This window comes from Periplaneta americana, chromosome 17 (assembly GCF_040183065.1).
Source record: "Periplaneta americana isolate PAMFEO1 chromosome 17, P.americana_PAMFEO1_priV1, whole genome shotgun sequence".
In the NCBI taxonomy this organism is placed as follows: domain Eukaryota; kingdom Metazoa; phylum Arthropoda; class Insecta; order Blattodea; family Blattidae; genus Periplaneta; species Periplaneta americana.
Window position 1 is genome coordinate 16,315,918 of NC_091133.1, and position 26,921 is coordinate 16,342,838.

The 26,921-nt window shown below is 35.1% G+C and overlaps 1 protein-coding gene across 4 annotated transcripts in view; it reads left to right on the forward strand.

Annotated features, from left to right (window-relative positions):
* Positions 1–16,288, forward strand: part of LOC138692724 (zinc finger protein 665-like) — a 55,990-nt gene extending 39,702 nt beyond the window's left edge. For all 4 annotated transcript variants that reach the window (XM_069815904.1, XM_069815903.1, XM_069815906.1 and 1 more), the window contains 2 exons: positions 10,350–10,432; positions 13,394–16,288. In XM_069815904.1, coding sequence (XP_069672005.1) covers positions 10,350–10,432; positions 13,394–15,053 — 1,743 coding nt within the window. In that variant the 3' untranslated portion in view covers positions 15,054–16,288. The remainder of the gene's footprint in view (positions 1–10,349; positions 10,433–13,393) is intronic.
* Positions 16,289–26,921: the final 10,633 nt, after the last annotated feature.

Consider the following 26,921-nt stretch of genomic DNA (forward strand, 5'->3'; position numbering starts at 1 on the left):
TTTAAAATTATATATATATATATATATATATATATATATATATATATATATAATACAAAAAAGAGACTGAATACATAATCACAAACAGGAAAATACATTCTAGTATACAAGTATTAACTTAAAAAAAAAGAATTAATACATATGAATATAATCTCACAACTAAAGGAACAGTATAATTAGTATGATCAGCACAGCACGTGTTACATTGAGACAATGACAATTACCTAGATATTAGTGTTAATGGAAAAATAAAGTAATGACTGTGTAAAATAATAATAATAATAATAATAATAATAATAATAATAATAATAATAATAATTATACCTAATAAAACTAATTCTGTGCATTTAAAATATTTCTAAACAACCTAATTTTAAACAACTGAGGACTAAGATACCCCTAATTTCCAGCGGCAGCGAATTCCATGAGCGGGCAATGGCTATTGAGAAAGAACTTGAATGCAGAGATGTCTGGTAACGTGGTATTGATAGCAACAGATTGTGCTGTGAACGTGTATTACGATTATGATGTGAAGCTAGGAGAGTAAACCGAGAGGCAAGGTAGTTGGTTTTGGAATCATGTGTAATTCGATATAGCAGGCAAAGAGAATGTACTAAACGTCGATCTTGCAAGCGGAAACAGGATTGTCGTAGAAAATATTCCGATATATGATCATGTCGGCAGATATTGAAAATAAATCGGATGCAGACATTATGTACACGTTGAAGTTTTTTAGAAAGTTCAGCACTTAGGTCGCTATATAAAACATCACAATAGTCAAAGTGAGGCATTACATGGGTCTGTTACTAGAATTTGTTTGAGTCTAGTGAGAAGGAAATTTGTCAGGCTTTTCAAAGAATGCATGATAGAGAAAACTTTTCTACAGATATATCTGATTTGCTTATTCCAGTTCATATTAGAGTCGAAATAGATGGCGAGGTTTTTTACAGTAGCACTGAAAAGAATTATTTTGTTGTCGAGAGAGACAGGCTGAAGGGTGTTCATATTAATAGAGGATAAAAGGCTGTTTTGCCCCAAGAGAATAGCTTGGGTTTTATCTGGATTGATATTTAGCCCAAATTTTCTTGCCCAATTGAATCAGTTGGAGCTAAAAGGAATTAAGTCACTTTTCACAACTTTTCAGGAGGAGCAAAAACATTCCACAAAATAACACAAATATTAAATTTTTAAGTTATAGAAGACAAAAGAATATTTAAAAGTCTTAGTTCCTTCTTCCTCTGTTCGATGCGCATGACTTCTGTTGTTCAAATTGTTGCATAACTCAAAACTGCATATTTTGACTTCCTTTTAGCTCCGACCGATTCAATTATTAATTGACAAAAGACCGTCATTGAGGCTCGACAAACGTTCATTAAGAGTATCAGGCCGAGAGTATATATATATACTTGAAGTTCGTCTGCATATGATATTGGCAGTGCTCCAGAACTGAAGAAATGTCATTAATATATAGAGTGAAAAGCAAAGGACCTAGTACAGATCCCTGAGGGACACCTGCTCTCACGTGCCGTCAAGAAGAAGAAGAACGATTATCATGATATATACATTGCTGGCGGTCGCGAAGGTAGGATTCCATCCATGTGACTGCACTCTCAGAAAGATGAATCTCTCTTAGCTTTGAAATCAATTGTCAATGTCGACAGTGTCAAAAGCTCAGCTGAAGTCAATTAGTGTCAATACAGTAATTTCACGTCTGTTTATAGCTTCACGAATGTCTTCAGAGATCTTGAGTAGAACAGTAGGCGTACTATGGTGATTTCTAAAACCTGATTGACAGGTGTCCACTAGATTGTGTGTACCAAGGTAAGCAGTCAGCTGTTCGTAAACAATGCGTTCTAGGGCCTTCCACAGTGTGGGAAGAATGCTAATTGGTCTGTAGTCATTTGCAGTCATTGGTTTGGCGGTTTTAGGAAGTGGATGAATGAGGGTGTTTTTCCATTGTTGTGGATAGGTAGAGGTGATGAGGGAAGCTTTGAAAATGTGAGACAAGGTAGGGAGAATTATATCTAAAATCAAATTTAATGTCAAAATATTAATGCGATCTGTGCCTTGAGCTTTAGTTTTAATCCTTTGTAGTGCTATTTTTACATCTAGATCAGTGACATTAGTGAAATAAAATTTGTCGCTGTCTGGGATAGGAGCGGTTGAAAATTCATCAATGGCTTGTTGTTTCAGGTCAATATTGGGGTGTGAAGTGGAAGCGGATGTAAAATGGTCATTAAGTACATCTAGAGGAATGTTGATGGGATCTGTTGGCGTCTAATTCTGTCCTATCCCCATTTGTTAAGTTGTTCCATAGTTCACGTGCATTTGTGGACAGCTCGATTAGTCTATGGGTGTGTCGGAGTTTGGAGTTACGTATCATTTGTGTGGTTTGATTTCTAAATTGGTTGTATATTTGCCAGTTTTCATCACTTTTATTGCGTTTAAATTTACGAAAGGCTTCATCTCTTCTACTTATGTGATCATGAAATGATTCAGTGAGCCATGGTGCATGACAGCACTTCAGACACTTTGTTTTTGTAGGTGCGTTTCTATCATACAACTGCAATACTAAAGAATTGAAAGTGTCGATTTTTTCATCTACGGTTCGTAAGTTCCAGATAGAACTCCAGGGAAGTTGAATGACGTCGGCTGTGAGCTTTGTGACATCTATATTTTTTTAGGGCTCTGTATGTTAAAATTTTAGAGGTTTTTTTTTTTTGCGCACTGCAATGAGTATTCAGCAAAGATTAAATCATGTGCAGATAAACCTGGAACAGGTAACTGTCCATGTTTCAGTATTCTCTGTGGCTGCAATGTTACAATTAAGTCTAGAAGAGTATCTGATGTGCTGGTATGGTGTGTAGGTTGGCGGGGGAGAACAGACATATTACAAATATGGAACATATTTTTAAGCTGTGTGGCAGAGGTAGAATTAATAATGAGGTCAGTGTTGAGGTCACCCTTAAGAATGACGTGTTCATAGCAAGGTAGAGTGTCGGTAAGAGCATTTTCAAGATCACAGAGATAACCGATTTTAGGGGCTTTATATATAACACATATCAGACATTTCTGTACACTAGTTTGAATTTTAATAAAAAGGAATTCTGGACGACCACAGTATTCAGAAGCAGACTGGCATATAACCCTAGGTTTCAGTTCATTTCTAATGTAAGCGGCTATGCCTCCTCCTCCTCCCTTGCCTACTCTGTCATTTCGAACAAGAGTATAGCCATCTAACTTCACAAGGGATGACGGTAAGGTTGGCTTCAGCCAGGATTCACTTACTAAAATCACACTAATTTGAAGGGGTGCGAAGATTGAATAAAATTCATGGAAATGACAAAGGAGACTCTGACTATTGACGTGAGAGATTTTTAGTGAGGCTGGAAAAGCTGTGATTGACCATCTTAGCAGGTCCGAGGTTGTTGGGTGTGGGCAAAGTAACGGGGTGCTAGAGCTGGCAGTGTGGTCAAAGAAATGCTATGTGGGAGGGGAAAATCGGAGAAGGGATTGCTTGCATTAGGGGTAGTTGGAACATTCCAGTTAACTAAGTTAATGTTGCCAATATAAAAACTAAGAAACAAAGTAACTAAAAGTAGCTGATTAGTTAGAAAACAACGACTGGTATCTAAAATTAAATTTAAAACTTAAAATTCTTAAAATGCACTTAAATCTGGCATTAACAGTCTAAGAAGATGAAGTAAATTTATCAGTTCTAGTAAGGAATAATTCAGAACTAGACCTTGTGTCATGTATACTCCCGATGTCTACATGTTGAGGTGACAGCTGCAGGTCACACATCTCTTGGTTCCACCGATGTTCACTATGATTGTGCCAGCTAGTGTCCGAACGTTGTTCAGTCCGAACTTCGTAATTGCCTCCTTCAGGATGTGTCACACCGCTGCCTTTGAGCCTCTTCTTATTAGTAAACATTTCACTCCTCATGCGGTATGACACAAACTTAGCAATAATAAGCAGAGTAGTGTTTTATTTACAATAGTTATTTACGATACAAGTGTTGACAGTGGCGTTTATTTCGTGAGTAGAGATGTTTGCGAAACAAGGCAGCTCTTCTAACATGTGTCATAACTGTGTTTTAGATAGCCCTTCATCTATGCTGGTAGATTATAGAGATAATTCCGTCAACTATCCAATGCCGTTTTCTCTCTCAATTTGTTATTGAAAGATTTGTCACATTAAAACCATGAGATAGCATAGCTCAGTTGTGGGGTATTCGATTACAGATTGAGAAGTCTCTGGTTCAAACCTTCGTGTGTCTTAAATTTTTATAATCAAATTTCATTCTCAATTGTTTCATATATCGGTAGTTAATCGGTAAAATAGTTGTTCAAGCAATTTCTTTATTTTATGTACGTTTCTTAACAGAAAACAGTTTAAGCATGCATGTATAGCATTGAAATATATCTTCTCATCATTACATCTATCTCTTGAAATAATTAAAAGTACGCTCAGATGAAATCTTGGAGGTGCTACAGATTTCCAATGCTGATAGAGGAATGTCTTGGTGCCCTGGACCCAGGGTCGGATTTCCCAATAGGCCAACTAGGCCATGGTCTATGGTATCTTCTAATAGGAGGCGCACTAAATTTAAGAAAAAAAAAAAAAAAGCATAAATTGAAAAGGAAAAAGAAAGAGACTGTATGAAGTGTTTGAATTTTCTTGAACTTGTTGTGGGTAGACTTCAACATAATTAAAATTCTCGGTCAGGTTTTCAAGTTGATGAAATGGTTGAATGAGTTTTCTAATGAATTTTATCTCTAAGATATAATGACCATTATATTCAAAGGAAAAGAATTCCCATGTATTGGAGCTTTAGTATAGTAGTATAGTTCATAATTTTGCATGGCAGAAATTATAAAGCTAAACATGATTACTTTATATGATGAAAGATGAGTGGAACACAGAAAAATTCTCTCCGGCACCGGATTTCAGGTATACGTGCTGATGTTCTATCCACTAAGCCACACCGGATTGCCATTCCGATGTCGGATCGAATCCTTTCAGTTTAAGTTCCACCTCTTGGGTTCCCTCTAGTGGCCTACACTCATGCACTGCGTCATAGATTCATGACAATGGCACAATGTCCCCGTATGTGCAGAGGTGCACTCGTTATGAGTGACTAAGTGGCTGGGATATGACAGAATAAGTGCCGCCTTAAATCACAAAATGATTATTTTTCGCATGTCATATATTATTATGATGTACCAAAGTACATATGATATTTCCGTGCAGATATTCTGTGTCATCATATGTTGAAAGATGAGTGGAACAGAGAAAAATTCCCTCTTGCACAGGGATTTGAACCTGAGTTTTCAGCTCTATCTGCTGACGCTATATCCACTAAGCCACACCGGATTGCCATCCCGATGTCAGATCGAATCCTCTCAGTTTAAGTTCCACCTCTTGGGTTTCCTCTAGTGGCCTACCCTCATGCACTGCGTCATAGATATATGACTGTGGCAAAATGTCCATACATGTGCAGAGGTGTACTCGTTATGAGTGACTAAGTGGCCCGGATCTGACACAGAATATCTGCACGGAAATATCATATGTACTTCGTGTAATTATATATGATATACGAAAAATAATGACTTTGTGTTTTAAGACGGCGCTTATTCCATCTGATCCCGCCACTTAGTCACTCATAACGAGCGCATCTCTGCACATATGTGGACATTGTGCCACTGTCATACATCAGTGAGGCAGTGCATGAGGGTAGGCCACTAGAGGGAACCCAAGAGGTGGAATTTAAACTGAAAGGATTCGATCCAGCATTGGGATGGGAATCCAGTGTGTCTTAGTGGATAGAGTCTCAGCACGTAGAGCTCAAATCCTGGTGCCGGAGAGAATTTTTCTCTGTTGCACTTATCTTTCATCATATGTTGATGCAGAATATGTGCACGGAAATATCATATGTACTTCGATACATCATAATAATATGATATGGGTCATTATAAGATAATATGGGAATTTGGTAACAGAAAGAAAAAAAGTAGGGAATGTTTGGAAAGTGAAATTTCAATATTCTAAATTAAAGCTACATACATATAAATGACAGGAAAAATAATGGTTATACTGATTTTTAAAAGTCGAAGTTATTTTTCAATTACAAAACAAATAAGTATGTTGCACAAATGACATGCCTGTTGCACCATTGACATTGACTTTTGTAGCAGGGATTTACAATGTTGAATTAATCACTTTCAATGTTATTGACGAAAATAAAAATACTTTCCCGGATGACTTGTGCATATCTCGTCACATACTGGTATAAGCACATGGCTTAAATTACTGGAACATGAAAGAAAGAAATAAATGGTTCTCACAAAATCCTCCTTCGCATTATATTACAAAAATTCCAGAGTAAAACAAAAATATTTTGTCGAAAATTGGATGAGGAAAGTACAGAAAAATATTGAAAGTATTTAAAGTATTTAAAAGTTACATTACTGTAAAGCAGTAGCCAGCAAAGCCTGCCACAAACTTTGAAGAATCTCTATATGACCAGATTGGAGTTACAACCACATTGCTATGGTCATACCACATGGGGTCAACTTTTTTTTGCGAAAATAATTTGTTCTCGTTCACGTAGCCTCGAGAATGATGCATGCACTTAATTGCAATGTGCAATTCATCAATATCTTGTACCTTTCCAGGGTAATAATTACCCTCATAATGAAAAATTACCTACTTGTCAATGAGTTCATTATCTACACCTTAAATAGACTGGAGGAGTCCAGTTTCTAGCTGCTCAGAACTGTGAGGGATTTCAGTATGACAAGCAAATACATCTTTCATATTAAAAGAAGAACAGTTTACTGACATCTGTAACAACTAAGTTCTTTACATAGGACAGCGAATTTCTGTACACTGACAATTTGATGAATCTTCATTGTTTGTGGAATTGTTGCAAGGCTTGGAACATTGGCATAAGCACTGACGATGGTCTGGCCAAGTATGAAACAAATTTTGATACTTGTGCGTTCACTTAGTTCCTTATACAATGTTTTAGCTGTTGTAATATCTGTATCATGATCAGTGTGTCAGCTGCTCTTTTTATTGTGTCACCAATACCATCAGGAGCTCCACAGGCATGCCCTGCCTCTCAGAAATTCCAAAAGACTTTGGTGAACCCTTTCTCGTATGGGTGTAGTAGTTCTGGATGACGGAGCAGGATTGCTGGAAATGGAGCTCCCTGAAGCTGCTGACTGTGGTACCTGTGCTCAATCACGCTTTTTTTCTTCGCCCTGTATGTTGCAATATTATCCCTCCACAGCCATCGTTGGTGCCTCCATAGCTGTCGTTAGTGCCTTTTATCCCTCTCCGAAGTTCAACTATTGGCTTCTTCTTCATTTTATACATTCTGCTCTTTCTTTGCAGATATTTCTCTCTCTTCACAGAATCAGCATTCCTCCGCTGTCTGCTGAGGCATGACCTATGAGTCCTTTTCAACCCTTTGTCCTTTTTTGGAGGCACCTTTCTTGTAAATTCATAGATACTGAAATTTTGTTAGTGTAACTAATTTTGCGAAGTTGTTATCAAACATAACGTCATTGAAAACTCAGTTAATCATTGGTGCAGCAACGGTGTTAGATAGGAATAATTGCTGCACCAACGACTGTTCCACCAATGACTGTTGCACCAATGACTTTCCTGTGTTTAGTTTCAATTTTTACAACCAACAGCACATGGTCTTGCTAGCTATGTGCTTTGTTTCTTTAGTTTTGAGTGGGGAATTTCATAGTGGAATGTCTGGCTTTGTAAGTCAAACCTATCTTCATTCCCAGCCTGTTGCACCAATGACATGAATTTTGCTACTCACCATCTGTCAGACAGAATAAACATCATCTACGCTTTACATACAGACACATTATATCAACTCTTCAGCCATTTTGGAAGCTGTTTACATCTTGACGAAACTGGTGATCACTATGGGTATTACGTAGCAAGTGCTATAAACCTTCGTTGCACCGATGACACATAAATGTATGGGACACTTTTCATTTAATTTTTTACAATATTAAATGTAATGTTTTCATAGTAACAGTATACATTAGATTTCCAGAGCACTCTTTTGTTCATAATTTGATATATATATATATATATATATATATATATATATATATATATATATATATATATATAAAACATAAAAAATCAGAATAATAGATCTGTTATGACGACATACATACCTGAAAATGTAGTCTGGGACATGAGAAATTTCTTAATGTTTGCTGGTATCTCACTTTGATATTTCTATAAAATGTTAGTTTTTTATTTAAATTTACATGTGTACTATTCTTGAGCATAAGTCTAAAACTCCTGAATAATTTTTAATTAAACAGAAGGCCCCAAATTTATACCCAAGACGACGGACACTGTTGTCCCAGGTTTTCTTAGAATGAGCCATGTGCGAAAAATAATCACTTTGTGATTTAAGACGGCGCTTATTCTGTCAGATCCCGGCCACTTAGTCACTCATAACGAGTGCACCTCTGCACATATGTGGCATTGTGCCACTGTCATACATCTATGACGCAGTGCATGAGGGTAGGCCACTAGAGGGAACCCAAGAGGTGGAACTTAAACTGAGAGGATTTGATCCAACATCGGAATGGGAATCCGGTGTGACTTAGTGGATAGAGCATCAGCACGTAGAGCTGAAAACCCAGTTTGAAATTCTGGTGCTGGGGAGAGTTTTTCTCTGTTCCACTCATCTTTCAACTATGATGACGCAGAATATCTGCACGGATGTATTTCGGTACATCATCATAATAATATATTGATTACTTTAGACAATATTATCAATACTATCCATATATGCGCAAAATTAAATTATCATTAGAATATGTTTGCTAACTGCTTGGATTATGAGCGCAGAAATATTACCAAAATCCAACTAATTATTTCTATAATGTCCTGCTGAAATCTTCCATAAGTACCTGGTAATGTTAAAATTTTTGGCAATACAAAGAGTTAGTATTAGACATTGTCAGAAAAAGGTGGACTTCACGAATTTCGTCCACTGATGTGGCGTAACAATTATCATGTCTGACCCTGAAGCTAGCAGACTGGGTTTGTACAAGTTACCCGGTTGAGATTTTTCCTGGGTTGTCCCTAGACTCATTAAATGTAAATGCTGGGTAACTTACGGTGTTGGACCCTGGACTCATTTCGCTAGTTTATGACCTTCATTCAGGTCATTCAGATGTTATATAACCTTAGCAGTTGATAAAGTGTCTTAAAATGAACCACTTAAAAATTCGCCAAATTCATGACTAGATATTGAATTATTCGTGCATAAATAATTTTTGCTACAGTACTGTATTCAAATAGTTGTTCTATAATTGCTATATTTTAGTAGCATCCCACAGCACACCCGAATGATCCACAGGTGTGCCGCGAAAAAATTAAAACAATAAAGATTATTGTAGCCAAAATTGGAAAAGTAAAAGTGACAATAGTAGTGAAAAAGCGAATTCTTAGCAGTCTACTTTCATTGAACGTGACACATATCAGCATTGAATAAACACAGTGAGGGTATGCCAGCTGCAGAGAAGAGAATGACTCATGCTCAGGTTTGGCAGATCAGTATAGTTAGAATATTGTGGCAACCTTAAAAAATATAGTATTTTACTTGTCTTTATGACAGAAAATATATTGTGCATTTAATGCCTTAGCAAAATATGTAATGATAAAATATGTTTTCGTATTTCCTAAATAATAAATTAAGTAAACATGCATAATACCATAATTATCACGCAAATATTACATAGGAATAATTTTCTGTCATTAAATTTTACATTCCTGTCATAAACTTCAGAAAAAAAAATGTACAAAAATTGTGTTAGTTCAATTTGTGCACAATATGCATTTTACCTGTCTTGTCAATCTTTTTTGCAACATACGTCTTTTCACCAGTTATCATTTGCCCCCGTATGTTGACAAAAATAATGCTTATAAAATTGAAAATATATTAATGCATTTATATTTATCTAGTGTATTTTGTATTTTATAGATCTCATTTGCTCCTAAACCCCTCAAAATCCCCTCTTGAATGGGAACAACAACATTAAATTATATGAGAATTCTGCGAGATTTTAAGTTAATCTTCAGTGTACCACATGTCGAAAAAGGTTGAAAAACGCTGTTCTCTAAGAAAAAGAAGTACCCCATGAAAAATTGCGTCAAGAACTGACTTATGTTAACTAAAATTTTACTCGAACCAAATACAATTTAAATTCAGTTCTGTGGCATCTAAAATCATGTGCTTTTGTTAATGTAAGTTGTGCTATCTTTCTCTTTTATTTGCTCTGTATTTTTAGGAAAAGCAGAGCGACTTGAACACTGTGAATGAGGAGCCAAGAATTAAAGTAACAGCAGAGGAGAACAAAGTTTCTACCGAAAGGTGAGTGTGGTATTTGAGTCTTCACATAGAGAGTTCATTGTGTTTGGAATTTCCATTTTCTTGACTGTGTTGAAACACCTTCAGGACTGTGTCTGAATCATCCTGCAATAATCAGTCATCATATTCACACTTCTCTTCCTTTGGTATCTAGTTTCCATTTCTATAATATCCTGCTGAAATCTTCCATATCCTTCACTAAAAACATCTAGATTTTCAGGAAAATAATCTTGATTGCCAGGCAAGAAGTGAACCTTATACTCTTATTGCAGCCCAAGATTTTGAAATGCCAACATATTTTGTACAAATTCTTTATAATTGAAGTCTTTGTAACTCCCTAAGAAATTATGAACTACCATTTTGAATCCATTCGAAGTGTTTCTCTCTGAACCGTTCACGTTTACAAATTCACTGTAGTTACTAATTACGACAGAGGAAACTTAACAGATGATCCTAGACAAAAAATAATAATTTGTAAAAGAAGTTCTAAACATCTAGTGAAAATTATTGACACATCAAAGCAGTCATATTCTGTAATGTTTTCAGGAACTAATTGTGGTCAGTGGTTGCATTCATACATAGTTTATAAGATAGAACACTTATATGAAAGCTGGACTAAACTGGGGCTGAAGAGAGAAGGTCTGGAAATGATTGGTTTACAACTGAACTGTTTGAAAATGTTATTTCAGAATAACATTATAATATTTTCGAACCTTCCCAAACGAAATTCCAAAAGTTTGAAGCAGCGACATCTTGGCCAGCCATTACAAGTGATATCTTTCTGCAAGGAAAGCGTTAGATTTTGACCTTTGCTACCTAATAGCACACATTTTAAAAAGTCCCTCCATGTTGCATGCTTAAAGGGGCTTAAAATCTAAATGGATATACGTATGTTCTAAGTGGAAGTTGAAAAGCAAGCAAACACTTGCTAAAAGCATGTCCCTCGATTATTGAAAAAATACCTAGTTACCATCAATTAAGAAAGAAAAGGAGAAAAAAGCCTTACTTCAGGAATTAAGGCAACAAGAATTTTTTTAATTGGTTATTTAACTACGCTATATCAGCTGCGAGGTTATTAAGCGTCGAAGGGATTGGTGATAGTGAGATGGTATTTGACGAGATGAGGCCGAGGATTCGCCACAGATTACCTGACATTTGCCTTGTGGTTGGGGAAAACCTCGGAAAAACCCAACCAGATAATTAGTCCAAGGGGGAATCGAACCCGCGCCCGAAGAATTTTTCTTTATAGTCCGGAATATGTTCTAAAACACATTCTCGAATGAGATCCTCAGACCATAACCGGAATGCGAATGAAACTTCTACATTTTAAGAACTCCTTAGGGAGCTTAACAACAGAGAGATACCTCCTGGCACAAGGCAAAAAGGGTAAAAATAAATGTTCCTGCAGGAAAAATTGTCGCTAATATGGGAAATCCAGAGCCTGAAACTCCAGGAAGAAAGCAGTCTGATGGCAGTAGCGCAAGATAGTATTTTTTCTCTTGGAATATAAGTCAGTTGAATCACTATGACACCCCACAAAGAGAAGAATAAACTTCTCTTTCTTTTCCTGTTGTGATCGGTTTGGGAATGTCAGCTTTGTTTTCTCTGATGGTGTCAGTGAGGGTTAGGTTTTGAGCTGAATGTTTTTCTGCCAAATTACAGCTTGTAGTGAAGTTTTCTGTTGTTATCCTTCGTTTTGTCTTATAGAGAGCTTATATATAAGTTCTTGGACATTTCTCTTCCCTTGGTTCTTGTCTGTTCTCTGGAGACTCATCCGATTTCCCTCATGTGTATAGTTGCATGTTACCATAATGATACGCATTTGCATCTGGATATGCTCACACTTATAGCAAATATCCTGGATTTGGTTCCGATAAATACCTTGAATGTACAGTGGAACAGAAAGGTAAGAGCTGCTTATCGACTGTAATGCAGTCAACAGGAGAGTATGCATGTCCAATATCTTCTCCAGACATCTCACATACTTTTTTCAACTGAGCAAGTTTATCTTCTTCTCGTCCTTCATTGCGAGTATTATTAACGAAGCAGAGAAACAAATCTTATTCAATAGGCCTATATACTTTTATAATTGTGAATTTCATTGTTGCAAGGCTTTGAAACAATTGTTACTAGCTTAACATTCGGAAAACACCAAATACGAAGTTCCAGATTATGCCAGTACAAATTTTGTCATGATAATGCTTACTAGCTAATGTTCCCCTTCTAAGTTTTCCTAATTTTAAAGTGAGAAAATAAACAAATTATAGCAAAATAGTTTATATAGGATAAGAATAAAACATAAAATAAGTTATAACACATTTTCAATCCATATTTGGGAACAATCGCACGATGGGGTCCAAAAATCGTAAAGCGAACGTTAATAATTGTACTTCGCCTAAGGCAGTGGTCATGAATTTTCAAACACCTGTTTTCCTGTTTCTGAGAATGAGACTGTAATATTAAGATGAGAATGTACTTTCATTTGCTTTTAAGGACCTTCAAACATTAATTTCTGTTTTACCTTTAAATTATAAATATACAGTTCCTAATAAAATAATTGTGTCCAAAGTCAGTTGCATTTTCCGGTAATATCATTCGATTTTAAGAATCTTCAAAAGTTAATTTATTACCATTGATTATAAATATACTTATTTAAAAATAAATTGTTTACATGTGAGCTGAAATCGCAGGTGACTTGGACAGAGAAGTTTCTTAAGGAAGAAAGTCAATGAAGTGTTGTCAAACATGTTTTCCTTATAACATTTGCTGTATAGGTGTAGGTCGAAATATTGAGACAATTTTAGTACTTCCAACATTTGTCAATAAATTATTTACAGCGATATATCTCTAATGGTAATGTATCTCCTAGTGAAGCAGGTTTGTTGTAATTTCGGTATTCAATCATTGTTCAATATATATTTGTCGTGATTATTTTATAGACTTTAACGGTAATATTTTCGTTAGGTTTGCAGCTACCAATGGAAGGACTATAACATCAGAATTCGGCGGTATTGCACAAGAAGAGAAGGCGACTTTGTATCAAATTCCCAAGAATTCAGTTTTCTCGGGAACACCTGTGCGGATTCATGAAGATAAGAAGAAATTAGAGTTCGGAGTGTCTAAAATATGTCTCTCGAATTCGGCATGTTTAATGCATCTACGCCGGCACATAAGCAAGAAATCTTTCAAATGTGATGTTTGTGGTATGTTTTTCTCACAGTCGGGTAACCTAAAAACCCATCAACGCCGGCATACAGGCGAGAAACCTTTCAAATGTAATGTTTGTGGTAAATGTTTTTCCAATCCGAGTAACCTAAAACCTCATAAACGTCTCCACTCAGGCGAGAAACCTTTCAAGTGTAGAGTTTGTGGGATTTGTTTCTCGCAATCCAGTAGTCTAAAAAGACATGCACCAATACACACAGGTGAGAAACCTTTCAACTGTGATGTATGTGGTAAACAATTCTCGAAGTCTAGTAGTCTAAAAACCCATGAACGTATCCACACAGGCGAAAAACCTTTTAAATGTGATGTATGTGGCATGAGCTTCTCACAGTCATGTAACCTAAGAAACCATAAACGTCGGCACACGGGCGAGAAACCTTTCAAATGCAATGTTTGTGGTAAGTGTTTCTCGAAGTCCTGTAACCTTAAAAGCCATGAACGTTTGCACACAGACAAGAAACCTTTTAAATGCGATGTTTGTGGTAAGTGTTCCTCGAAATTGTGTAGCGTAAATATCCATAAACGCGTGCCCATAGGCGACAGACCTTTCAAATGTGATGTTTGTGGTATGAGTTTTTCGGAATGGAATAAACTAAAACTCCGTGAACGACTCCACACAAACCGCAAATCTTTGAAATGTGGTATTTGTGGTATGTGTTTCACGCAGTGGAATAAACTAGAATGGCATGAACGCCTCCACACAAACTATATATCTTTCAAATGTTGTGTTTGTGGTATGCGTTTCTCGGACTCGAAGAAATTAAAATGCCATGAACGTCTCCACGGAAACGACAAACCTTTCAAATGTGATGTTTGTAGTATATTTTTCTCGAAATTGGGTAACTTAAGAACCCATCAACGCCGGCACACTGGCGAGAAACCTTTCAAATGTGATGGCTGTTGTAAATGTTTTTCGAATCCGAGTAACCTAAAACGTCACGAACGCCTGCACACAGGCGAGAAACCTTTCAAGTGTAATGTTTGTGGTATCTGTTTTTCGCACTCTAGCAGCCTAAAAAGACATGAACCCATACACACAGGTGAGAAGCCTTTCAATTGTGAGATTTGTGGTAAAAATTTCTCGAAATCGTGTAGTCTAAAAACTCATGAACGCATCCATACAGGTGAGAAACCTTTCAAATGTGATGTATGTGGTATGTGCTTCTCGCAATCGAGTAACCTAAGAAACCATAAACGCCGGCACACAGGCGAGAAACCTTTCAAATGCGATGTGTGTGGTAAGTGCTTCTCAAAGTCTTGTAATCTAAAAAGCCATGAGCGTCTGCACACAAACGAGAAATCTTTCAAATGTGATGTTTGTGGCATATGTTTCTGGCAGTCCGGTAGCCTAAGATACCATAAACGGCGGCACACAGGCGATAAGCCCTTCAAAAAGTGATGTTTCTGGTAAATTTCTCGCAGGCGTGTCGCTTAAAATTCGCTGAACCCCGGTATACAGGCGAGAAACCTTTCAAATGCGAAGTTCGAGTGTTTTTCGGAGTCAAGCTGCCCGAGAGGCCATGAATGCCTGCAAACGAGAACTCTTTCAAATCTGTATTCTCTGAAACATGTTTGTCTTGGAATACTATTCTAAATATATACAAACATATTGACGAGAAAATTTTGTAATGCGATGTCTGTGTTATGTCTTTCAGCCCTGTAAGCTAAATCCTCATGGATGCTATCACAATCGAGGAACCTTTTAAAGTTGTGTCTGTAAAACGATTTTCTCTCGTAAGTTAAGGTTAATAAGTTAGGCACTCAAATCACATTGACTACATACCATTCAGGTGTGATTCGTGTGGCAACTGTTTCTCACACAAAGAGAACTGAAAATTCATGAACTCAACCTTACAAGTCACCGCGCATTCAGGTATAAGGCAATGGTTTCTCTGTGGCGATCATTGCCAAACGAACAGCGTTTGCGATAATAACAGCGTTCAATGTTATCTTAGTGGTTTCCTTACAGCGAACATTGTCCCCTTTTGTTATTGAAAGTATATGCTATGAGAAAATTTGAGAGCACAAACTAATTTTGGAGCCATTAATAATGCTTAACCATATTGAATTGGAGATAGATTTAGAGCTTATTTTTGTAGTACCTAACGAAGAACTAAATGATATTAGTCATGTATTGTTTTATTTGTGCTGTTATTTTCCGAGCAAGCGCTCTCTTTCGCAAGACTGAGATACCACTTTAGTTATAAATAATATAGGTTACTATATTCTTCAAACTAATCAACTTAAAACTAGTCCCAAAACACGCTTCATTACGATTTCTTAAAAAATGTAAGGTAATAGCTTTTCGCAATCAAGTAACTAAGAAACCATAAACCCCGGCGCACATGCGAAAAACCTTTCGAATGCGATGTGACATTTTTTCGCAGTCGGATAGCCTAAGATAGCATGAACGGCGGCACACAGGCGGTAATCTCTTCAAATGTTTTGTTTCTATTAAATTTCTCGCAGTCCTGTAGCCTAAAATTCCACGAACAGCAGCACACGGGCGATGAAACTTCCAATGCGAAGTTAGTGTTGAGTGGTGTCAGCCATTTTGAAGGTTGTAATTTTGGGGAAGATGTCCCTTTGCACTCTGTCCCTGTTCTAATAATATTAAGTTCATTTTTTATATGAATACTGCATAGAATACCTATGTTGAAATACGGATACTTTAACAATCTTGCCTACAATTTCACCAACTTCCACAACACTTCCTTTTTATGGGTAGGCTATCTCTGTATATTATGGTACTCATATCGTATAAGACTGGATGATTGGAAACACGATTAATTGCAGTTTCAACATTTATGCCCAAGGTTGCGGGTTCCAACCTGGGCCAGGTCGATGGCATTTAAGTGTGCTTAAATGCGACAGGCTCATGTCAGTAGATTTACTGGCATGTAAAACAACTTCTGCGGGACAAAATTCCGGTACATCCGGCGATGCTGATATAACCTCTGCAGTTGCGAGCATCGCACAATGGTTCCAAACTCAAATCTGATTGGACAAAAGGTATAAATGTTTGAGCTTCAAAACAATATAAATACTGCAGTGCTATAATCCTAAATAGTCGTGTATCTACGATTCGTATTCAGTTTTCCATAAAAATTATTGTGGTCTGCGCAGAAGCAGGTAGAAGTCAAGTGTTCAGCACAGACATTCTATTCTCGTTAGCATCGCCCGGCAAGTTACCTTCGGAACATCGATGTGTGAATATATAATATATTGCCAATCCCCTTCGAGTTTCGATGAATAAAACTACAGGTATTTCTAAACATTTTTAGTGCATTTTCGAAATTATATTTATTTAGTTATAATACTCATTAATACACAGAGAAGTGTTCCATGAAAATTTTTAAAATTTTATTTGCTGTAGCAGGCCCGCAAAAGCAAAGGCCACAAAAGGCCACTGTCAAAGCAGGTTTAGCATTTACATTAGTCATTTAGGTAAATAATTATAAAGGTTTTATAACCAACTTCAACCACCTTCTCCTTTCTTTTATATTTTAATGATGGTGGACGGAATTCTAAGAAGAGAACTAGTTGACATTTCGTGAAAAGAAAATAATATTTTAAGAAGGTTAGCCTGTGTGTTTGAGTATGTATTAATTAAATTGGTTTAGGAGATTCTGAGGGACATGATCGTAAATTAGTGCAGAATTCTGACTGAAACTTAAAGAACAATGGACCAATTGCCTCTATGTATTAAAAAATTTTCTTAAGGAAATACAAGGATTGGTTAAGTGTTAAAATGACTTTTTTAAAACATAGATTGTGTCTAGCAACGAAATAACAAAGATCGTCCACGAAAGCCGTTTCATGAATGTGCTGAGAAAAGTCAGAAGAAGCTGAAGCCTTTGGCGGAAACACACTTGACTGATGAGATTGCTCTTATCGCAGAAATGGATTTGAGATCAACATATAGGCCTGATGCAGCAGAAATGGTAAAGCAAGTGTTAAGTTTTTACTCAGAAAGAGCCACGAAAATGAATGAAAGAAAAGAAAACAAGATCGCTTACGTAAAGAAATGGGACTTCTTGTCGACATTCCCAGACCAGAATTTGGTACGACTAATGATGGGATTAGTGCGCCGAGGTTCTTTGAAGATCCAGGTTTGGCATCAGAAACAACTGGCGTAGATGAAGGCTTAATTCGGAGATTTGGCACCATCTTTAAAACCAATGGTCGTCATTTCGTAACTCGCGACTTAATGTACAAGCAGGGCGGAGGGGTAAGGCATGATTTCCCTCCCTTTAGCCAACACTTGTTCATTCAACGTTAAGCAATCTGGACATCCTCCTCTCCTACATTATCCTTTGCTATGTATTCCGGGCTGAATTTTATATGACGTAATCTTTGCCGACCACTGCTTAAAACAATCGCCAGTGGGTACAGCATTAATATTGGAGAGTTTGAAAAAAATACTATTTGGGCACTGTAGAATTATACATCCAGAAATATGTGGTATTATATGCCGCAAAGTGTGCATAAAATAATTATTCATGGTGCGCAGTTGGTAAAGGAAGCCATACTTCTATTGGGATGATGTCCGAGGAACCCCAAGAAATCCGATATAAATATTACAAGAATTTCAGGGAATAAGCTTATCACATGCGAAAATTTTGTAGAGCCGATACGACGATGGATTTGATGGAATTTTCTATGGCCCGATCGTAAGCAGTCTTCGTATCTAACGCCAAAAGAATAGAAAAAGCGTATCTTCTGTTGTAGACCTACTGAGACTGCTGCAGGATCACGATGGTGATGATGGTGATGATGATGATGATGATGATGATGATGATTATGTTTGAAAATTAATAGTTACAACTCCCTAAAATATTTGTAAATCTTTCAAATGTAGGTTTATTTAACCAGAGGTATAGTCGGAGGCACCGATTTTGGCAGATGACCTCGATGACATTTCCAGTAGGAGAGCCAATATTGTTTGTGTCAGCTGCGAGAATGAGATGCGATAACATTCTGAGTCGTTCATATTTTCATAACAGCAGCTCATATCAATTATCCTTATTATGAAACACACCACGGTACAGTCCTACTCAAAGAATACCTTTAATAAATGTAAATGACTTCCGTTCGCAATGATTTTACAATACGTCTCCTACATTTTCTAAATTAAATTAATTCTTAATTAAAAGGAAAAAGCATTGCATTGTGCATATATATATGTATATGTATATATATATATATATATGTATATATATATATATATATATATATATATATATATATATATATATATAATCTTATCCTTACCAGATCAATATACAAGATCTGTCCAGTAATAATCTAGGGATCGTCTATTGGTGGTGCGACAATTCAAGTTAATAAAATTACGATTCTTCTTAAGAATCAAAATATAATTAGGTTAATTGGATAAAATTGCATGCTGCGGAAGTTAGATTTATATAAGAGTATAATAAATAGGATTTTAATGGATATTACAAGGGCAATAATTTCTTCACGCGCACATAGTGAATAGAACAGAGAAGAAAGCATTTTAAAATATTCGAAATCGTACAAAATATCGGAGAAACCATTTTTCCCTGCACAAATTGCATCAATTGAAAAATATAATTATCATTCACAATAAATACTGTATTTTATGGATTCTAAAGAGTTGTTTATTAATCTAGAGGTATTGGCTGATGACTATATTAAATTCCAGCACAACATTCATTCAGAATATGTAGAAATTACACTTTGGATTTTACTAAATGTATAGGCCTACTATCAAAAGGTGTTATATACCCCCTTAAATACTATACATGTGTTACCTGTGCGATATCCGATGTTTAGTTTTTAAAAATATAATTCATAGTACTGAAACTGGCATATTGAATTCGCACAAATTGTATTATTCGTAATTTTTGTCTCGAAAACCCCTAAGATATCTAATTTAATTTTTCACCCATTTTTGTCCCACTCCACCACTTTAGGGACAAAGTTGGACTAAATAATACCTTATTCGTATTCTGTGATCGCAAAGATCCCCAGATATCGACTTTCATCGAGATCGGATGACATGAGATTTCTCACTCCCTTCTGCCTTTTCATCAGTACGGTACCTTAGGATATGGTATTTAAAAAATCTAAGAATATTTAACCAATATTGTAGAGAGTAACCTTCATTTTAAATTTTATGTCTCTAGTTAAATGTAGTTTAGTGAATTTTTAAAATCGTCGACTTCTTTCTCTCTCATCTCTACTCGGAAGTTAAAAAAAAAAAAAAAAAAAAAAAAAAAAAAAAAACTGAAGTTATTTTAAGGGAGTAGCCTACATGAAATTGAATTATTTTACTTTCCTTATACATTTTAGAAACAATTCTGAGAGATGAGATGAATAGTCTAACCCAATTTTATGAGTGAATCTTTGTTTTAAATTTAAAGAATGCACGTCTGCTGGTTAAAAAAAAAGAAATCGGTATAATTATTTTGATCATTACTGCCTCCCATTTTCCATCCCTTAATGTTCGTATTTCGTAAAACTCAGTCTTATCTATTGACTAAGGATTAACATATTTCCATATACATATATATATATATGTATGTATATATATATATATATATATATATATATATATATATATATATATATATATATATAACAGATTATATTTCCATTTCGTACAATATTCTGGTCACGAGACATAATCATATACTTTGTCTTTTCGGGATTTACTACCAAACCTATCGCTTTATTTGCTTCAAGTAAAATTTCCGTGTTTTCCCTAATCGTTTGTGGAGTTTTTCCTAACATATTCACGTCATCCGCATAGACAAAAAGCTGATGTAACCTGTTCAATTCCAAACCCTCTCTGTTATCCTGAACTTTCCTAATGGCATACTCTAGAGCAAAGTTAAAAAGTAAAGGTGATAGTGCATCTCCTTGCTTTAGCCCACAGTGAATTCGAAAAGCATCAGATAGAAACTGGCCTATACGGACTCTGCTGTAAGTTTCATTGAGACACATTTTAATTAATCGAACGAGTTTGTTGGGAATACCAAAGACACATATAGACTACTGTAATATTTGTTTAGTTTTTGGAGGTGACTGTCCAGAGTGCACAAATACTCGGGCGTGCATGTTTACTCCTATGTCCTACCCATTCCACTGCGACAGAGATAACAGCCGATCTTGCAGCGGTGAGGACTCGCTCTCCAGTTCACATTAAGAAAATCCATCTGCCAAAATCCCTGGAGCGACCTATAGTGGTTTTGTTAAAATTGTATTAATATGTAGGCTATTTTATTAAAAAAATTAAATGATATTTGACTCAATATGTACGACTGTTGTGTATTTTTAGCATCTTTCACACATTAAAATTAAATAGAAAGTATATAATGCATTTTTGATTTCGTTCCAATCTCTGCGAAAATCAGTTTTGTAAAATTATTATAATTCTTTAAAATTCAACCCCTGTGAAAAGGTGGTTTATTTTATCCAATCTTAATCAGAGTTTACACGCAAATGCAAAATGCCATTTGTAACCTGTATACAAAATTTTATGAAAATCTGTTAGAAACGAGGAGAGTTATTAATTTTGTCCTGCTAGATTTGTATTTGGAACCACTGTGGTCGTTAAATAAAACATAACATTTAAATTTTATTTGTGAGAAATTTCCAAATACACGTTTTGCAGTGATATTCTGTTCTCGTCATCAGTTTATTTCCTAAATTAAGGATGATCATCGTCTTTCTTCATAAAGGCATTACAATTCGTGAATTAAAATTATATCAGGATATTCAGAGTTGGATAATCTTGGCATTGCGATAGAAATTGCACTCAATAGGTACAAACTTGAGTCATGATCAACAGACAAACACAACTGACTGGATATCCTCGTAATACTGGTACATGATGGCTTGTCTGCCAATTAAGGTAAACCATTACCCCACCCGTATCAGAAGAAAGACGAGAACATTTTTTATTATTTTTTTTTAACTAATCGCGGGTACTTGACTTACGTCATTCACCAATATGTAGACTAATTTACTGACAGAGTCGTTGCGCAAAGTGCGCTATAGGAGGCTGGTCTGTGCTACATCCACGATGAGATGAGTTGATTATGGAGACATGTTTGGATTCCACAGGGAAACTGGAGCTCCCGGAGGAAACTCCTGTGTGACCTGGACTGCGGACTGCCCAACACAAGTTATAAATAGCGGGTACACCAAAGTTCGAACCCGGGTCCACAGGATTATAAGGCCAACGCTATAGCCACTAGACCACCGTGGAGTCGATAACAATTGAAGACTTTTAAATATATTATGGACCAAGTAACAAAAATTAGTTTCTAAAAAAAAAAAAAAAATCTTGGAAACACTTTTTTAATCATACAATGTACTTGGTAAAATTTTATTAAAGTAATATAATTTTACATGTTTATCATGTTATTTCTTATTCACACTGATTCAAGACATGAAAAATATGATTAAAAATCAAACACTGCGAAATGTGGCTTTGTTGAATGGAATGTAACTGGCTATTTGAACTATACTGCACTAACTATGAATATGGAAACAGATTATTTTCTTTAGCTCATGCATACAACAAGTAACGTCCTATACTTATTCAAACAAGAATAAAGTTTTCTTAAAGCAATGTAAATACTAAATTACATGAAATAAATCTTTCATGAGTGAACCATTATTCTGCCAGATATGTTATGTTTGATATATTGCGGGAGATTTTCATAAAAGAGTTTATTTTCATCCTTTAGGCAATCCATTTTATCTCGCAAATCCCTTTTCTGAGCTCAGATGTAACTAAAAACTGCAGAAAGGAGGCAGTATTGTTTAAATTCATTCCTTCCTGAAAATATAGCTCTCAGTTCACTCTTTAAAACCATAGAGGGTTGTTCGTGTCATCACTACTCCAGGTTTGTCCGTATTCTGATCCACTGAGCTTTCGAAATCTGAAGTTTAGTTGTTGCAAGAGTTTCTTAAGAAGCACTTTTGTTCCTTAATTACCTGCGAGTGTTTTGAACGAAATTAATAATTTCTTGTATGCTTTCACTGAAGCACGGATTTTTTCCAAGAAGACTGCATAGAACCTTGGCCTTTTCTTCCTCTTTTTTGATTGCTCATGCTGTCACTCATCTTGTAACAATATAATGATACACACAAATTTGTAATGTAATGTTAGATATTTGATATCTTCTCAACATCCAACAGATTGACAAAACTATAGTCGGTGACTCAGGAGAAGATGAGCGCCGAGTGAGGAAAAGGGTGGTTAATAGATAACGTTACGACAACACGTGCAATACTTGTACTACTAGTATGCTGAAACATTATTTCCACTTACTAGTAGTACAAGTATTGCACTATTGTAACATTCTCTATTAACTACCCTTTTTATCACTCCGCGCTTGTCTTCTCCTGAGTCGCCGACATTACGTTATTATCAAACTCGATGATAATTTATTCTTTTTGAGCTAGTGTAATACACTTGACTAAGGAAACCCTATATTTCTACTGAGCCATTGTTTATTCCAGTGTTCCTTAAGCCCCTCTTCAATGTTTGAAACTTCGTCACTGTAGAATCAAGAAGTAAATTAACAGTAGTTTCAATTTCATTTGCCACCAACGAGTTATATTACTATAGCTTGGCTATATATCTTTGATTAACGCTCCCTGCGGAGATTGGCAGTACTATGGGCTGGCATTTTTTGTTTGGTCATATAGAAGCATGGAGTTGTGCTAATATGTAAACGTTTCAGTGAAATAATTTTTTAATGCTGTAACAATGTATTGTATGTCAGAAAGTGTATGAGAATTAAAATTTAATTTTGTGTTGAATTTTTTTTTTTATTCCTATATGGGTTTATATTTCGTATTGTTCTTGACTTTTCGGGGGCTATATGTAATATTTCTATATCTGTTCCTATATTATTGTAATAAATAATTATGATTCGTGCTGATAATAATATGTTCTGTATTATTGGATTTGTTGATGTCCCTGTATGACTATATTTTGTTCATAGCATTCTGTTTAAAATGACTGAAGCCTGTCTGTTAGTCTACTTTAACAGTTAGGGCAATTATTGCATTTAATTTTGTATTCTCGTCAGGTTATAGTTATTAAATTTTATTTCTTTTTCTTCAATGTTCAGATGTCTGTGTAATGTATTTTGTGCGTTATATCCTATAATAGGTTCAATTTTCTAAATGTAGACTTTTTTGTTTGTTTTTTTTAATTGGGTTATTTTACGACGCTCTATCAACATCTAGGTTATTTAGCGTCTGAATGATATGAAGGTGATAATGCCGGTGAAATAAGTCTGGGGTCCAGCACCGAAAGTTACCCAGCATTTGCTCGTATTGGGTTGAGGGAAAACCCCGGAAAAAACCTCAACCAGGTAATTTGCCCCGATCGGGATTCGAACCCGGACCACCTGGTTTCGCAGCCTGACGCACTGACCGTTACTCCATAGGTGTGGACTTTTGTTTGTTTGTTATTCTGATAGATTTTCTTTTTGTGTTTGCGTATTGGTGCTGTTATTTAGTATTTATTGTGTTTACGCTCTGCTTTTATTTTTATTAATGTGTATTTTTGTTAACAATAGAATAATTTTAAGAGCAAACTCTGCTCTTATATCACACATAATTAAGTATAATAAGCCAATCCTTTTTATATTTCAATCTCAAACTATAGATATAAAAATTGGTAAACTGTTCACTTATCGCAAATAGAAGATTTCATTTATACCCACACTACGTTTCAAGTTTTATCAGAAAAACAATCTCCTCATTCCAGACCGTTGTCCTTCTCTGATCCTCCAGACCCCACTAAATGGTCAGTATTTGTCTATATTTGAAGACATTGTCAAGGCAGGACTGAAAAGCTTCCCACACAGTTCTGCTTCTGGAATAGATGGCATATGTCTACAGCACCTTAAAGATCTTGTGTATGTGTCAGCTGGAGATTCCGGAAAGAGATTACTTGCATCTTTAACTAATCTCTGCAATTTTATGTTGATTGGGAAACAATCCATAAATTTGCCCGTATTTACATGGAGCTTCATTGTTGTGATTAACAAAAGGATGGTGGGATGCATCCGATAGCCAGTGGCACCACCTTTCGAAAATTAGTTGCTAAATTAGCCTCCATCAGTGTAAAAGAGGGAATTCGTGAACATTTTCGTCCACAATGCTGTGAGGCTATTATCCATTTGATGGATACATTTTTGAACAGACATGCGAAAAGTAATAAGATTCTACGAGGGTCACTCCAAAGGTAATGCACAACATTTTTTGAAATTATTTTTTATTTTACACCTTTACAATTTATGGAGGTCATAGGTACAATTGGGTTCAAAGAGGATGGGACGACACCTGGTAATTTAAATGTAAAGTTTTTAAGTCAGGTTCACAGAGTAAACTCATTGCTTTAGAAGCACTGATTGATGTTTGTTCTGGTTGATTCTTTTATAGTGATCCCTCTACAATGCAGCAACTCATACTAGGTGGTGTAGTGTAGGGTTAAGGTTTTTGATTTCGGAACTAGACGTTCACTTCCTGGCTTATTTTATATTTTTAATGAGAAGTTACTAATTACTGTTACTGAGTTAAGTTTATTATTGCATGCTAAAATTAAATGCAACAACAAAGATTTTGCAATACTATTGTAATACTCATATGAATATTCTTCAAAATTCATAATAGCTTACCAATCTCACATTCAATTACGTATTACAAATTGTGATATAAATAAAATTATAACTGGGTCCAGTACACCCGAAAAAGCAAGATGCTTGAGGTCGGATGTGATTAATAATGAAAACTGGATAGAAGAAAAAAATCACAACTGTGATTAAACTGTTAATTTTAATTACACATAAAATTAAAAATAAAAAAAAACAAACATTATATATATATATATATATATATATATATATATATATATATACATACTAACTTAAGAATACCACATTGTTAAAGTGACGTCAAATAAAGAATAAGAACTTATATGTATAATTAAAAAAAACAGTTCAAGCACTTTTTTTAATGTATTGTTGAATAGTTTTAGTTTAGAATTCTTCTTTATAAAATCATTACACAATCTTGGACCGTAATTAGAACTGTGCCTTAGACCTGCTTCAGCCTTACATTTTGGTTAAATGAGGGGGAGTGAAATATTGTATGTTCTTGTGTTGTGGCCATGATCGGATGATATAAATTTAGTTTGATATTTATGATAGTAATTCAAAATAGTAATTATATATATATATATATATATATATATATATATACATATATATATATATATATATATATATATATATATATATATATATACATATATATATATATATATATATATATATACATATATATATATATATATATATATATATATATATAAATTTGCTGATATTCAAAACATTAAATTCTTTATATACGGTATAAGATGAGTTGGATGATCAAATTTTCTTCTTAAACATATTTTAATAATTCTTTTATGTAGTAATATTAATGGGCGAATGGTACCGGTACTCTGTGATAATCCACCCAATCCTATAATTCCATATTGTTTTATAGACCGAACCAGGGCTAAAAATATTGGTTCTCAATAGTTTTACTGGCGTAAAGCGACGCAGTTGAACAAATTTGTACAAAGTTTTACGTAATTTAAGACATAAGTAGATAATATGAACATTCCATTTTAAGTTTTGATCGATGAAGATATCTAAATATTTGACATGGGTTGATGGGTGTAATTTAGGACAATTATTACAGTTATATATATATATATATATATATATATATATATATATATATATATATATATATATATATATATATATTTGTACAATATTTGCTGTGAATTAAAAATAATCATAGTTGTTTTCCACTGTAGGGAGGCCTGTTTTGTTTAAAGAAAAGGGAATGAAAGTTGTATTATCTGTGTTCAGTACTAGCAGTTTAAAATATAGTGTGTTAGTGAAATGTGTTAATAAACTTTGTTATGCAAGTCTTGGAAACATACAGTATTATAGCCCATCATTCGTGGGTTAATATTAGGCACGACTTGGCCAGTATACTAAATTAATAATTATTTGCTTCCTCAAATATCAGAAATAGTACTTATCCATGTTTATAAAGGTAACATGTTTAATGTTGTAGTTAAATATATTTTTAAATAATTGATTAAATGGTGATCTTACTCGTGTTAATTATGTATGTGTGGCTTACAGCTGTTTCGGTGTTACTTGACACCATCCTCAGAGCCTACTAGATCTTG